The sequence below is a fragment of the Ranitomeya variabilis genome, chromosome 2 (assembly GCF_051348905.1).
Source record: "Ranitomeya variabilis isolate aRanVar5 chromosome 2, aRanVar5.hap1, whole genome shotgun sequence".
Lineage (NCBI taxonomy): Eukaryota > Metazoa > Chordata > Amphibia > Anura > Dendrobatidae > Ranitomeya > Ranitomeya variabilis.
The window spans coordinates 356,549,189-356,564,236 of record NC_135233.1 but is presented as its reverse complement, the minus strand read 5'-3'; the positions used below and the strand labels follow the sequence as shown (position 1 = coordinate 356,564,236).

General features: G+C 46.9%; 1 protein-coding gene across 1 annotated transcript in view; it reads left to right on the top strand.

Annotated features, from left to right (window-relative positions):
- Nucleotides 1-15,048, top strand: part of LOC143805883 (cytochrome P450 2A4-like) — a 196,960-nt gene that overhangs the window by 68,854 nt on the left and 113,058 nt on the right. The window contains exons 5-6 of the mRNA XM_077285623.1: nt 1,805-1,965; nt 2,240-2,416. Of these exons, the coding sequence (XP_077141738.1) occupies nt 1,805-1,965; nt 2,240-2,416 (338 nt within the window). The remainder of the gene's footprint in view (nt 1-1,804; nt 1,966-2,239; nt 2,417-15,048) is intronic.

The following is a 15,048-nucleotide window of genomic DNA, read 5'->3' as shown; positions in this document are numbered from 1 at the left end:
TCAGCCAAGACAGGATGTAACTTTCTTTGATGAGAAACTAAACTATCAGACTTATCTCTTCTGGGCCAAATCCTACTAATTTAAAGGAAGGGTCGAATCCAGCACTTAACAAATCCCAGATCTGTCGATGTCTCTTGTACAGATCCTTCTGTCCCTTTATTTACTGACTAGGTGATGTTTAGATCAGGGCGCTTTGGGGGTCACATTATCACTTCCAGGACTCCAGTATTTGATATCATGAATCCTGACCAATTTCCCATCTTAATTTGCTGGAATGTTGCCCTATACTTACAAGTACTCTACACCGTCCATCACAGCTGCCTTCAGTCACTCATTACGATCTCCAGTCTTTCAGTAAAAAAAACTGCCTTTTCTCACATCCAAAGATTTCAAATTTTGACTCATCAGTCCATTGCACCTTTTGCCATTTTTCTGCATTAAGTGGCTCAAGGTGCCTACTTCGGCACAGCTGCTGAGCTCAGTGATTCACTACAGCAGTGATGTATGCAGTCAACGTGACATCACTAGTGCAACCGGAGCTTCAAAACCAAAGCAACAGTGGGAAGCCAAGACCCGAGGAAGGTAAGTACATGCACTGTTTGTCACTTTAGGTATTTTAGTGTTTTGTTTGGGGTCCACTTCCTCGAAAGTGGAAACTCATTTAACACTTCTATTTTTTGCAGCATTCTTACATTGCAGAATTTTTCCCATACCTGCCGAAACCATTTGTACTGCACTATACTGTATATCTTAGCAACCACAGTGTACTGCTCTACTTTTTGGCATTTATTGCAGTCACTGCAATTTCACCTTTTTACATTGTATCATTCTGTGAGTTGGTGGATTGGAGATAGTGATTGCCTCCATGTTTAGCACTCACCCTCCCATCAGTCTAAGGTTGTTTTCAAGTAGAGCTGGATCCTACCTGCCCTTTAAATTTTCTGGCCTTGGCCCAGAAAAGGTGAGCCTGATACACTAGATTCTCATCAATAAAAGATAATGGTTGTTTTGATTGGTATGCACACATAAACTGGCCAATCTGTTATATATTCAATCACAATTTCATGTTTTTTATATGAATGAAATTAATGTACAATCCTGTCACAGTTGTGTATCACACTTGAAAGATGTATCATCCCATATGAATGAAACTAAATCACTGTATCTAATCAACTGCATTTAATTGTCAATTATATAGTTAACGTATGTAACTGCTGCACTTACTTAAAGAAGCACTCCTCCCATCAAAACATTCATCATATTATAAAACACTGCGTACTTACAATTGATCATTTTGCCTTCCTACCCAGATAATTCTTCTCTTTTTCTCTGCTCTAGGTGAAAATAGGATGTCTCTTGTCCCTGCATTTATCATTTTCTTTTTTAACTCCTGATCCAGCTTCTCTGCCAGGGACTGTTCAATAACTCCTGCAAGGAAAAGAGACTTTCTGTTTCTACATAGAACTTGGAAGGTTTCAGCTAGTCTGTTTTAAATCGCAAGATGTCATAGACCTAATGGAAAAGAGAAAAACTAAATGGGTAGAAAGGCAAAATGAGCAACTGTAAGTACACAGTGGTAAATAATATGATGATTGCAATATATTAAGAGAAGAAAAATTTGATGGGAGGAGTGCTCCTTTAATTTTTCACACCAGGACACTGCTTGAAAAAGGTTCTATCTGGAACTGAAATGTTGCATTTTTTGATTTGGGAGAATAAATCATGTTACTTTTTTATGAATACTGCCATATTTGTACTAGATAGCTAGACACATAGATAAATAATTATTAAAATTCAATTCCAGGTCAACTCTTGGATCCAAATAGGAATATCATGGTTGCTTTTTCTAATGTTCTCTGTTCTGTCATATTTGGAGATCGTTTTGAATACAAGGATGAGAGGTTTATTAAGTTCCTCAAAATTGTAGAAGAAACTTTTTATCTGGCAACCTCCACCTGGGGACAGGTAAAGAATGACTATAATCTGCTGGTGATTAGACCAATAATCAAGGTAGAGGAGCATGTTGGTATCATGTTTAAAGTGTAGTAACCCAAATAATGTGATCCTCTGGGGAAGGGAGTCCTGCACAGGTTTTAACCTGTGGGACCATTTAAGGCTGAGCCCATCTTCCCCAAGGGCTCCATAGCACTTACATGGTCTGCAAACTTTTCACAAAATGACTGTTAATGTGCTCCCTTTCTGACTAATCACTATTTTCATGTTTTCCTTGGCATTACAGCTAAAGAGTATTCTTCCCACAATTATGAAGTTTGTTCCTGGACCTCATCATAGAATTATCCCCATCGCAAAAGAACTGGAAGATTTTATTCATGAGAGAATCAAAGCCAGCAAGGAGACCTTGGATCCATCCTCACCCAGGCATTTCATTGACAGCTTCCTCATCAAAATTGAAGAGGTATTTATCCATATAATAAAAAGGAAACCCTAAAGTCTAAATATTGATATGAATACATTTTGTAAGGCAGCGGAATTCATGACAGTGTGGTAATGAGGCACTGACCCATGATAGTTCAACATAAATGTCTTATGTAAATGAAACTCACATGTTGTCCTCCTATTCTGGCTATCCAAACCTCTGCACCTATGGAAGTCCTAATGATTGACTGATGATTGTAACTTCATACAATATTTACGGGTATTGCATGATGGTCACTGATCACTTCATCAAGTTTGCAGTGATGACCCCCACCTGGGATCAGACAGCCAAAGCTACAATCAGAGCCATTTGTCAGTACTTCATCTGCATATATGGGTGCCCAAAGCGAAAGGTTTCTGCTTCCAGGGGCGAGTGATGGACGAACTGTATCGTATCGATAGAATCAGTAAATCCACAAGGGAACGGGGCCGGTGAGTGCTTCAACTGAACCCTGTTGCAAATGCTGCAAACACTGGAAGAGGACAAAAAGATGAAGTGGCCCGAATTTGTGTTTGAGTTGGTGCGGATTTACAATAATTGAGTCCATGCGACTACCGGTTACACCCCGTACATGCTGCTGTTTGGGCAATTGGCAGAGAGATCACTGAACTGGAACTGAATTCGGAAGACTACTGTCCAGGCAGTAGTCCAAGTGCCTGGATCTGAGAACATCGACTTCAGATGGTAAGGAAGCTGATTGAACAGAAGTTTCGGGAAGTGGAACATTCAAGTCTATCCCCAATGTCAGGTGGATAACTTCAGCCAGAGGAATGTGTGCTGGTGTGAGCAAAGAGAACCAGGAACAAGCTGGATCATAGATGGGAGGCAATACCCTATCAAGTGGTGAGGATTGGGAATATTCACCCAAATAACTCAGTCTACGAGATTTAGACCTAAGGGAGATGACGCAGTGGCACCTCGGGTGCTGCACTGGAATATGCGATGACCCTGCTCTTCCGAAGCAGAAGACCGTACCAAGGTCAGACCCCCGACAAGTGGCTTAGGTCCAGCAAAGAGGAGTCTTAGAAGAAGAGGAAGAATGGCTGGCAGGGCCGGGGAGTTCTCCGAATATGGCGTTGCCACTCTCGAATGGGACAGAAACCAAACTTGGGGTCAACTTACCACCTCCAGTGGCTGTCTCCAAGTACTTCAGACGCGCCTCTGCAGGAAGTGCTCCAGGGGACTGAGAGGGCCAATGCTGAGATTCACCCTAACCGGAATGTTTAGGATGAATTTGTCTGATTCCACATACAGGAGAAGACCAAGGAGTGTGTTCAATTATTGGCTTAACTAGATCTACCTGTAGAGAAACTTCAAACTCAGAAGAATTCTTCTTGCCAGAGGACTGACGAGCAAAAAGGGGGGAGGTATGCAGCAAGAAGCCATGACATGTCTGGAGAACTTTCAGGATGTGCCTTTAATGAGGAGAGACTGTCATATGCTGGCTAGCTGAAATCAAGCAGAACCAAAGTGTGCTTGTAGATTTGCAGGGGAAGCGACCTTGTGTGTTAGACTGGATCAGGTGACCCACTGGAAGGGCTTCCCTGATATAAAAATCCTGCATGCCCTACCATGATGAGATTTGGTGACAGGGAAGAGAGAGAGGAAGACGTGCTCCAGAGATGCCACTGAGACTAATGTGACAGGCTTCAGCGAGAAGCCTGTGCCACCCAGGTGCCAGTCACCACCTTGCAAGGTCAGGATCCCCTGGAGGGTATCCCCAAGTACCGCTTACTCTGGTCACAGCCAGGATCTGCACACTCCGAGGCCCGATTACGCCTGTCAAAAGCTGAGGCACAGTCCTCTTCGCTCTGAGCCTGAGAGACTTCCGACAACTATCAAACAGAGAAGAGCCATGCGTAGACTGTGACAGGAGAGGCATGCCTGCGATTGTGGAGGAACAGCACGAGTGAGCAGGGCCATCACTTCCAGTTATCACCTACGGTTCCAGAGTCGACTGTGACTATGATTACAGGTTGGGAGCGGACTGGATGGTTTGTTGGAGGCTCAAAGGGTTTTAATAGACTACGTCAGGAAGAGACATGTGGCCTAGCAGGAAACCCGGTAACCCTTGCTAGGGCTAGAGCTCTGAGAGAACCTACAGCGTGACTCATGACTGACACCACCTTTGTGAAAAGAACATTAACGTTAATTAGTGAAAGACTTTCTTGTTGTTGTTATTTGTTCTACTGTTGATTTGCATAGTTACTAACACTAATTATTTAAAGTTACTGTTGTATATAAATAGCATTATATTAACCCCTGACTGTTCCCGCCTTGTGATTTATTTTCTCATTGCACCAGTTTCCAACGTTGGGTCAGTGACTTCGTCCACCAACTCGTCTTCCACCACCGCACCCTCGTTCTTCTGACTTGATGATTTAGCAACAACCTGAGTTATCTGTAACTGTGTCTCACCATCTACCTGCTTTGACAAAATTTGCTGTTCCTCACTATCATCTTCTTGTGGCCTTTTCTGCTCTAAGTTTTGTGCATCACTGCAGAGCATCTCTTCCTGTCCCTCTTGAACAAACATTGTGAGATGCCACAATCAAGAATATGATGATGTAAAGTGCCCTAGTTTGGGATTGCTGGTCTACTGGGGCTCAATATGGTGGGAGGAAGGAGGATCAGGGTGAGCATTAAGTGATCCAGACTGTTGGCTGGTGAGACATGACCATGTGAAAGATTAGATGGTGCTGGCAAGACTGTTGGAATCATTATCTGCTATCCAGCCCACCACATGTTCGCATTTGTGTGGCTTGAGAAGTGGTGTCTCATGCCTCCTTGCAAAGTGGGACAGGAGCTATGTGTCATGGGTGTGTTTTTGTGTTCCAGCAACAGGTGTAGTCGCAACTGCCCCACATCCTCGGCATCTGCGTGCACCATCATCAGCACTTCTGCTTGCCCCTCCCTTACCATATGTCTTAAGCATTTTCTAATTGCCAAGATCTCAAGATACCAGGTTTCCTTTATTAATTGAAACCACCATAATGTAACACTAAGCAGTTGTTAGGACTGGCGGAACACACCGAGTAAATAGAGAGATGTTGTCAGGTGCGTTCGCAGTCCGGGGTCCACCGTGCAGGAGAGAACCTGCTGCTAGCAAATGGCAGCGCTATATGGCGGTGGAAGCGAACTCTGTTAAGTTACAGGGCCGCGGTACAGCACAAAGAGCGCAAGCAAGGAGTCACCGAACTCAGTCCCAAGACTCGGGATTTGAGTCCGTCTAGACTACTTGCGCTCGACACCGCTACTGGGTGTAAGAAATAAACTACAATAATATTTTGAGCACAAGAGTGCGAACTGTGCCGTACCGGCGGATACCACCAACCACCCAGGCTTGGGCTAAGAAAGCGCTCTAATGGCATGTGGCGCCATACTGGCGGTCACAGCAGTGGACACTGTTGTGTGTATAAGTGCTGACAGTTCAGCCGGGCGCTAGATAGCAGCCATACACCATACGCGAACAGTCATACAATAGGGATGGGATATTTAAGAACGACTTGCACTCATCAACACACACACGTATACAAATGTACACTAGCGCATGGCCGTGCGGTCATGCAAACCTTTTATAGCTGCAGCATGTACAGGACCTTCCCAAAGGACTAATGGGAGGCTGCCACAAAAGTGGAGCACGTTCAGGACCTTCCTGGAGGACAATGGGACCTGCTGCAGTATCTGAGCATGTGACCTTCAATCTCCAATGGGAGATCTTGCCCTGGGCATGCTCGGAATAGGAAAAGCAGGACTTAATCCCAAAAGTGTCTGCTCCCCGCTGCCCAGCACTGGCTTTAATGGCAGAAGATGGAAAAGCAGCAGTAACCCTTTGCACAGAGTGAGACTGAGCAAGACGCTGGGACCGACGTCTCCGCAGAGCAGGCTCCACTGCGGCAGAAGAAGAATGGGAGACCCCGCATCCGAGACGGCCCGAGATTCCCCCTGTGCAGAGGCGGGAACTCAACCCCTAACATTACCCCCCTCCTAGGGCCCCCCCCTTGGACCTCGTTACGCTCAAAGGCAGCAATGAGCTGCGGAGCCCGTATGTGCTCAGCAGGCTCCAAGGACCACAACCCTTCCAGTCCACCAAATAAAACTTTTTGCCACATACCACCTTGCACCCCAAAATAGCATTTACCTCGTAATCATCCGTAGTCGAACCCGATGTCCCGGCAGATGACTCAGAAAACCGGGACATGTATACGGGCTTCAAGAGGGACACATGAAAGGTGTCGGTGATACCCAGGCGTGGCGGAAGGGATAAAAGGTAGACCACAGGGTTAACCTGTTCGAGGACCTTAAAAGGACCCAAGTAGCAAGGTGCAAACTAAGTGGACTCAACTTGCAGCCTGATGTTACGGGCGGAAAGCCACACTAAATCGCCAGGAGCAGAGGTCGGAGCTGGGCGCCGATGTGCATCGGCGGACGTCCTCATTCTCTCCTTGGAGACCCGAATGGCATCCTGAGTGCGGTCCCAAATGTCCTGTGCCTCCACAGCCCAGTCTGCCACCCTGGAGTAGGCAGAAGACACGGGCATGGGCACAGGTACCCACGGATGTTGACCATAGTTAAGGAGGAATGGAGTCTGTCAAGTGGAGTCGGCTACAGCGTTGTTCAGCGCAAACTCTGCCCACGATAGCAAAGATGCCCAGTCATCCTGCCTGGCTGAGACAAAATGTTGCAGATATGTGACCAAGGTCTGGTTTGCCCTTTCTACCAACCCATTCGTCTTGGGATGATATGCAGAAGAGAGATTTAACTCAATGCTGAGAAGATGACAAAGCTCTCTCCAGAACCAAGATGCAAACTGGGGACCCCGATCACTGACAATATAGTTCGGCATACCGTGTAGGCAGAAGATGTGTTTTATAAACAATGCTGCCAAGGCCCGTGCAGAAGGTAGCCGTGGAAGCGGCACCAAGTGCACCATTTTAGAAAAATCATCGGTGATAACCCAAATGATGGTACAGCCACGAGACTTGGGCAAGCTCACCACAAAGTCCATCCCGACCATCTCTCAGGGCCTGTCTGCCACCGGCAGGGGATATAATAACCCAGCTGGCCGTTGTCAAGGAGACTTATTTTTGGCGCAGGAGACACACGCCCGAATATAGTCTCCGACGTCACGGACCATATGTGGCCACCAGTACGTTCTCTCCAGCAGCTCAGATGTACTCTTTGCCCCAAAGTGTCCACCCACTCTGGACGAATGAGCCCAAGAGAGAACCTCCGGTCACAAATTATTGGGTACAAAAGTCTTGCCCGGAGGCACAGACTCTAGCGAAACCGGAGCTACGGTTCTCAGGCTCTCAGAAGGGACAATAAGCCGAGGCTCCCCTTCCTCCTCCTCAGATGACACAACGGAGCGAGAGAGGGCGTCAGCACGAATGTTCTTCTCCCCAGTGAGATAATGGAGAGTGAAGTGGAACCGGGAGAAGAACAAGGACCATCTGGCCTGACGAGAATTCAGCCGCTGAGCTGTACGTAAATAAACCATATTTTTGTGGTCCATGAAGACTTGGAAGGGAAAGCGAGCTCCCTCCAAAAGATATCTCCACTCCGAGAAGGCCAACTTCATTGCTAGCAACTCCCTATCCCCGATGGAATAATTCCTCTCCACTGGTGTGAAGGTCTTGGAGAAGAAGAAGCAAGGATGCTTCCGACCTTGAGCATCCTTTTGGAAGAGGACTGCTCCAGCACCAACGGATGAGGCATCCACCTCCATTATGAATGGCTTATTAACATCGGGACGATGTAGGATGGGAGCGCTAGCAAAATGAGACTTAATAGAAGTGAAGGCCTTGGAGACCTCCTCAAACCACAATTTGGGATTTGCTCCCTTCTTGGTGAAGGCTACCATGGGAGCTACCAAAGTTGAGAAGTGGGGAATGAACTGGCGATAGTAATTAATGAACCCCATAAAGCGCTGCACCGCTTTAAGAGAATGGGGTTCTTGCCAGTCCATCACAGCCTGTAGTTTGGCAGGATCCATAGCCAATCCCTGGGCAGAGATGATATAGCCCAGGAAAGGTAAAGACTCCTGCTCAAACACACACTTCTCCAACTTTGCATAGAGGGATTTAGCCCGTAAGAGGTCGAAGACTCTGCCAACATCTCTCCGGTGGGAGTCAATATCTGGAGAGAAGATGAGAATATCATCCAGATAGACTATGACCGAGGTGGAGAGCATATCCTGGAAGATATCGTTGACAAAGTCTTGGAAAACGGCTGGGGCATTACAGAGCCCGAAGGGCATCACCTGATACTCATAGTGCCCATCCCTGGTATTAAAAGCCATCATCCATTCGTCCCCCTCACGGATGCGAATCAGGTTATAAGTACCCTGCAGATCTAATTTGTTGAATACCCTTGCTCCCCTTAGCCTGTCAAAGAGCTCAGAAATCAGGGGCAACGGGTACTTATTTTTAATGGTGATGGCGTTAAGACCCCTGTAATCAATGCATGGACGTAATTCCCCATTCTTCTTCTGCACGAAGAAGAACCCCGCCCCTGCAGGTGACACTGACTTCCTAATGAACCCTCTTGCCAAATTCTCCTGGATGTATTGAGACATAGCCTTCGTCTCAGGGAGAGAGAGGGGATAGACCCATCCCCGAGGAGGTTTAGCTCCAGGCATGAGATCAATAGGACAGTTATAGGGGCGATGAGGCGGAAGGGTCTCTGCAGCCTTCTTAGAGAAGACGTCTGCATAGCACCAATAGCACTTGGCAAGAGATGAAAGATCTGTGGGTATCTCGGTAGTGGAAACCTGTACGCACTCTCTCACACATCTGCCCTTACAAGACTCACTCCAACCCAATATCCTCCCAGAGGTCCACTCAATATGTGGGGAGTGGAAACGCAGCCAGGGTATTCCCAGCAGAATCTCATCCATTCCCTCGGGAAGGACAAGAAGGGAAAAAATCTCCTGGTGGGAAGGGGACATGGACAATGTGAAAGGGACAGTCTGGTGTGTGATCTGTAAAGGGAGTGTTGACCCATTCACTACTCTAACAGTTACTGGTTTGGCGAGCGTCACCAGAGGTATTGCATGGCGCAGGGCAAAAGCAGAGGACATGAAATTTCCCTCTGCCCCAGAATCCACACAAAGCTCGACAGTTAGTCAGCGAGGATGAGCCTAACATGATTGTCCCTTTGAAGGACAGCTTGGAGGAAAATGCCGCTGTGTCTAGTGAACCCCCTCCAATGGTTACTAGACGCGATCGTTTACCCGACCGCCGTGGACATTTATTGGCATAATGTCCTTGTTGTTGGCAATTTCTACAAACCACGGGTACTCGAGCGGTCTGAGACTTAGGTTCCGTTCGAGAAACCTCCATGGCCTCATGGGTGTCAGACGCCAGAACAGGAGATTCTAGAGCTCTGGCAAAGGTGGGAGCCAGCCGAAACCTCTGCCTACACTGGGTCCGCTCTAACCTCCGCTCGTTAAAACGGAGGTCGATGCGGGTAGATATAGAAATGAGCTCCTCCAGTGTGGCAGGAATCTCCCTGGTGGCCAAGGAGTCCTTCACACGGTCTGCCAGTCCTTTCCAGAACACCGGAATAAGAACTTTATCTGGCCATTCTAGCTCAGAGGCTAGAGTCCGGAATTGGACGGCAAACTGGCTGACCATGGACGAACCCTGAGTTACTGCCAACAATTGGAGCACGGTATCGTGGGTGACACAGGGTCCCAAAAAGACCTGCCTCAGAGCATCCAGGAAGAGAGGAGCACTCTGCACCACATGATCATCAGGCTCCCAAAGCGGCGTTGCCCACTCCACTTGTCCGACAAAAGAGATCAAATTAATCCCACTTTCGCCCGTTCCGTAGGAAAACGTACAGGCAGGAGCTCAAGATGTATGGAACACTGACTCATGAATCCCCGACATAGCTTACTGTCACCAGCAAACTTGTCTGGAAGCAGGAGACGAGAAATAGTCGGAGCAGGGGTGGCAGCGGACAGACTGGCTGCAGCTACACTTGCAGCCTGAACAGCGACTGCAGTGACATCCACAGCTGAGGTTGTACTCTCTAGAGCCACCAACCTACGCTCCAGCTGCTGGATGTACTGCTGTAGACGCTGATCGTCTGCCATTTACTAGCCAGACCCTGGGCGCTAGTGTTCTGTTAGGACGGGCGGAACGCACCGAGTAAATAGAGAGATGTTATCAGGTGGGTTCGCAGTTCGGGGTCCACCGTGCAGGAGAGAACCTGCTGCTAGCAAATGGCAGCGCTATATGGCGGTGGAAGCGAACTCTGTTAAGTCACAGGGCTGTGGTACCGCACAAAGAGCGCAAGCAAGGAGTCACCGAACTCAGTCCCAAGACTCGGGATTTGAGTCCGTCTCGACTACTTGCGCTCGACACCACTACTGGGTGTAAGAAATAAACTACAATAATATTTTGAGCATAAGAGTGCGAACTGTGCCGTACTGGTGGACACCACCAACCACCCAGGCTTGGGCTAAGAAAGCGCTCTAATGGCGCGTGGCGCCGTACTGGCGGTCACAGCACTAGACGCTGTTGTGTGTATAAGTTCAGTCGGGCGCTAGATAGTAGCCATATACCATACGCGAACAGTCATACAATAGGGATGGGATATTTAAGAACGACTTGCACTCATCAACACACAAATGTACACTAGCGCATGGCCGTGCGGTCATGCGAACCTTTTATAGCTGCAGCAGGTATAGGACCTTCCCAAAAGGACCAATGGGAGGCTGCCACAGAAGTTGAGCACCTTCCGGACCTTCCTGGAGGACCAATGGGACCTGCTGCAGTATCTGAGCATGTGACCCTCGATCTCCAACGGGAGATCTTGCCCTGGGCATGCTCAGAAGAGGAAATGCAGGACTTAGTCCCAAAAGTGTCTGCTCGCCGCTGCCCAGCACTGGCTTTAATGGCAGAAGCTGGAAAAGCAGCAGTAACCCTTTGCACAGAGTGAGACTGAGCAAGATGCTGGGACTGACGTCTCCGCTGCGTAGGGTCCACTGCGGCAGAAGAAGAATGGGAGACCGCAGCGGAGAGGGCCCGAGATTCCCCCTGTGCAGAGGCGGGAACTCGACCCCTAACAGCAGTGCGTTAAAGTCTATGGATAATAATAATTTTATTCCTATGGTGCAAAAATATTCCACAGCACTTTATATTTTAGAGAGGACTTGTACAGGCAATAAATGAGATTACAAAATAACAATAATCACATAAATCAACAGATACTAAGAGGAGTAAGGAGCCTGCTTGCAAACTTACAATCTATGAGGAAATAGGGGAGACATGAAAGGTAGATGTAATGCATTGTATGGTCCAGCCATCAATGTGATAAATAGGGTGTTCACGTAACGCTGAATGTCCCGTTAACCATGTAAAAGTACAGACAACGGGCTATTAAATGCATAAAGGGTGTGAGAACAAATGATACACGGGTCCTGGTTTTGACCTAAATTTTATATAGGCAAAACAGAGATAGGTAAATAAATATGTTGAGTCAGTAGGTCAGTCTTAAGAAATGATTTTAGGACAAGCTTAAAACTGTGGGCTTTGGGGATTAATTGAAGTGTCCTGGGTAGTGCATTCCAAAGAATTGGCGAAGTACGCAAGAAGTCTTGCAGATCAGAGTGGGAGGTTCGGATTATTGAGGATGCTAATCTTGATGCCTAAATCCAGAAAAAAAATATGAACATTTTTTAGTTTTATATACCACCGTAATGTAACACGAACCATGTTAAACTGTATGGATGACTAACTGAATCCAGAAAAAAAAAAAAGATTTAACGCTAAGCATCGTAAACTGCATGGATGTGATTATAAACAATTTTTTCACCCCCTAAAAGAGAATGTGGTCACATGCAGCAGCTATGTATTTAGCAGTGGACTATAAAGCCCTACCTAGAGGCTACATTCTGCCACTCTCCCTGCTCCTGCAACTGTCCCTAGGCTAAATGCAGAATGTCTCAAAGAGGAGGACAAATGGAGTTTAAAAAAAATATGTACAAAGGCCTTTATTGACACAATAATAAATATACAAAAAGACAGATAAAACTATGAGCTATAAAGGACACCACAAAAAGTGGTGGTGTTCAGTACAAAGTATAGCTCAATTCACAGTAACTAACTTAGTAATTGTAAGATGAGGACTTGCTGGTTGAGCTCAGAGAGTCACATAACAATGCCCCCTGCTGTAGGCAAAAAGTACCATCAGTCATTATACTATTTCTATGTCTATACTAATGCCCAGGGTTGCATGGTTTGTGGTCAAGAGCCCAGGGTCCAAAACCAATCTGACATTACAATCATCAAAGATTCCACAAGTTCATTAGTATAATACACAGTCATACAATTATCTTACCCCGTACTGAATCGCCAGCACCCAAACCCTGACGCGCGTTTTGCTGTCCATTGATTCTACTTCCTCAAGGGGGAGTACTATTCTTAGTCAGGCAGCAGGACCTTTTATCTCCATAGTAACAAGTCATGTGATAATCACATGACCAACCTAACATGGTTAAAGTATTAACGGCAGGACCTTTCATCTCCATAGTAACAAGTCATGTGACAATCACAAGGTGCCCCTTGCTATCTGGCATTTTGGCATCTCGGCCGCTCAACCAAGGGCTTTGGCAACTGCTGCACCCACGCTCGTGGGTCTGGGGCGCTTGCTGGGTGGCGTGGGTGCGGCGGTGTTTTGGCCACGGGCGCATGTACCGTTAATACATTACCATGTGAGGCCGGTCATGTGATTGTCACATGACTTATTACTATGGAGACAAAAGGTCCTGCAGCCTAAGAATAGTACTCCCCCTTGAGGAAGCAGAGTCAACGGACAGCGAAATGTGCAATGGTAAATATTAAATAGGGCAGTAACATATACCAATCCTTCCCATTTTTGAAAAGATCACATTCTTTAGCATAGATTTAAAGGTTTTGTTAAATCTTTCAACTAGACCATCTGTCTGTGTGCAGTACTTCGATGTGCACAGTTGTTTTGTCTGGAGCAGTTCACCCAATTCCTTTGTAATCTTGGACATAAAAGCAGTCCTGTGATCCGTTAGGATCTCCTTAGGTAGCCCAAGGTGACAGAACAAGGAAAACAGCTCCCAAGCAATAAGCTCCCAAGCAATAAGTTTAGCCAAGGTGTGATGAATCGGAATTTCCTCCAGTTAATAAGTAGCATAGTCTACTACCACTAACAAGTGTTGGTGGCCATGGGCTGACTTTACTCTGAGCCATACAAGATCCATAGCAATCCGCTAAAAAGGTACATCTATATTATGCAGAGGAACTAATGGACTATCAAAACTTACAGTAGGTGTGGTCAGCTGACCCTCTGGGCATGACTCAAAAAACCAGAACCTTGAGGAAAAACCCGGGCCAAAAGAACCGTTGAAGAATAAGGTCTTGCATTTTTTTTACTCCTCAGTGATCACCTGCGTGTGTTCATGAGCAATCTTGAGCACCACCCTGTGGTACAATTGGGGCACTACCAGCTGTTCAACTGCTTCTTCCCAGATTTTGTGTAACCGATATAGCAACTCCTGGTTCATCTCCATGGGAGGAAAATAATGCCTTTGCTCATGGTTGCTTAGATACCCCATTTATCTCTATCACCCTTTTCCATGTCTGGGCCAGTGAAGGATCCTGTAGCTGAGATACTTCCAGCTCTAAGATTGATGTGTTATCCTCGACCTCTCCTGCAAACAAATCTTGGGGAAACCTATCATGTTTACACTCTCTCCCTATGAGGGTGGCCCCTACAACAAGTATTCCCGAATCGGGATTTTCAGGTTCCATGCCCGGACAGACCTTTACCATGGGAGCATTATTTTGACTCTTCCACAAGGACCAGAACAGGAGAAAGTCTCTTCTTAAAATAGAAAGGGTTTTTACTACTCCCATCACATGTGTTATCTCCCCGCACATTGATGAGGAAAAGGTAACCTCTGCCGCCAGATACTCTCAGAGCTCTCTGTGTATACAAATGACCCCAACTTTCTCCTCAGTGGATTCTAACCCAGAGATCAATGGCCCATGGACAAGAGTCACTATGCTCCCAGAGTCCAAGAGACATACACCGGGCAGAGATGTGGTTCCCCGCGGTGTGGATGGTCTAGGCATACATTTATACCCAGCAAGTAAACCCGCAGATCATGGGTCCAGCAGTCAGGGAGCAATTGGCAGCCAAATGTCAAGGCCCATGGCACTGCCAGTACTTGATATTGGCAGCACTGTTTGTCTACGGTTTAGGGGTAACTTGTCTCCTGCCACCCTCACTCTGGGGTACCCACTCACTATGGGCTCAGTTCTGACTCACCCAAGCAGAGGGTCATGTCCCATTTTCCTGGGTTTGCATTGGCTGGCATGATTCCTGCCATGGGGCACAGTAACATACAAAGACCTGGGTGTCCACACAACAATTGATCAGGCTAACAACCGGATCTAAATTGTCCGGGTCCCCTTGCCCCTCCGAGTGCTGTATGGCTCCCATCAGAATTCGCACCGAATGGTTGACTGCTACCCTCTCTACAATCTGGACTGTGCTCAAGGTCCTAGGCTGGAGCCATTTTTTACTAGAAGTAAAAAATTATATGCCTGAGATCTAGAGCGTCGGGC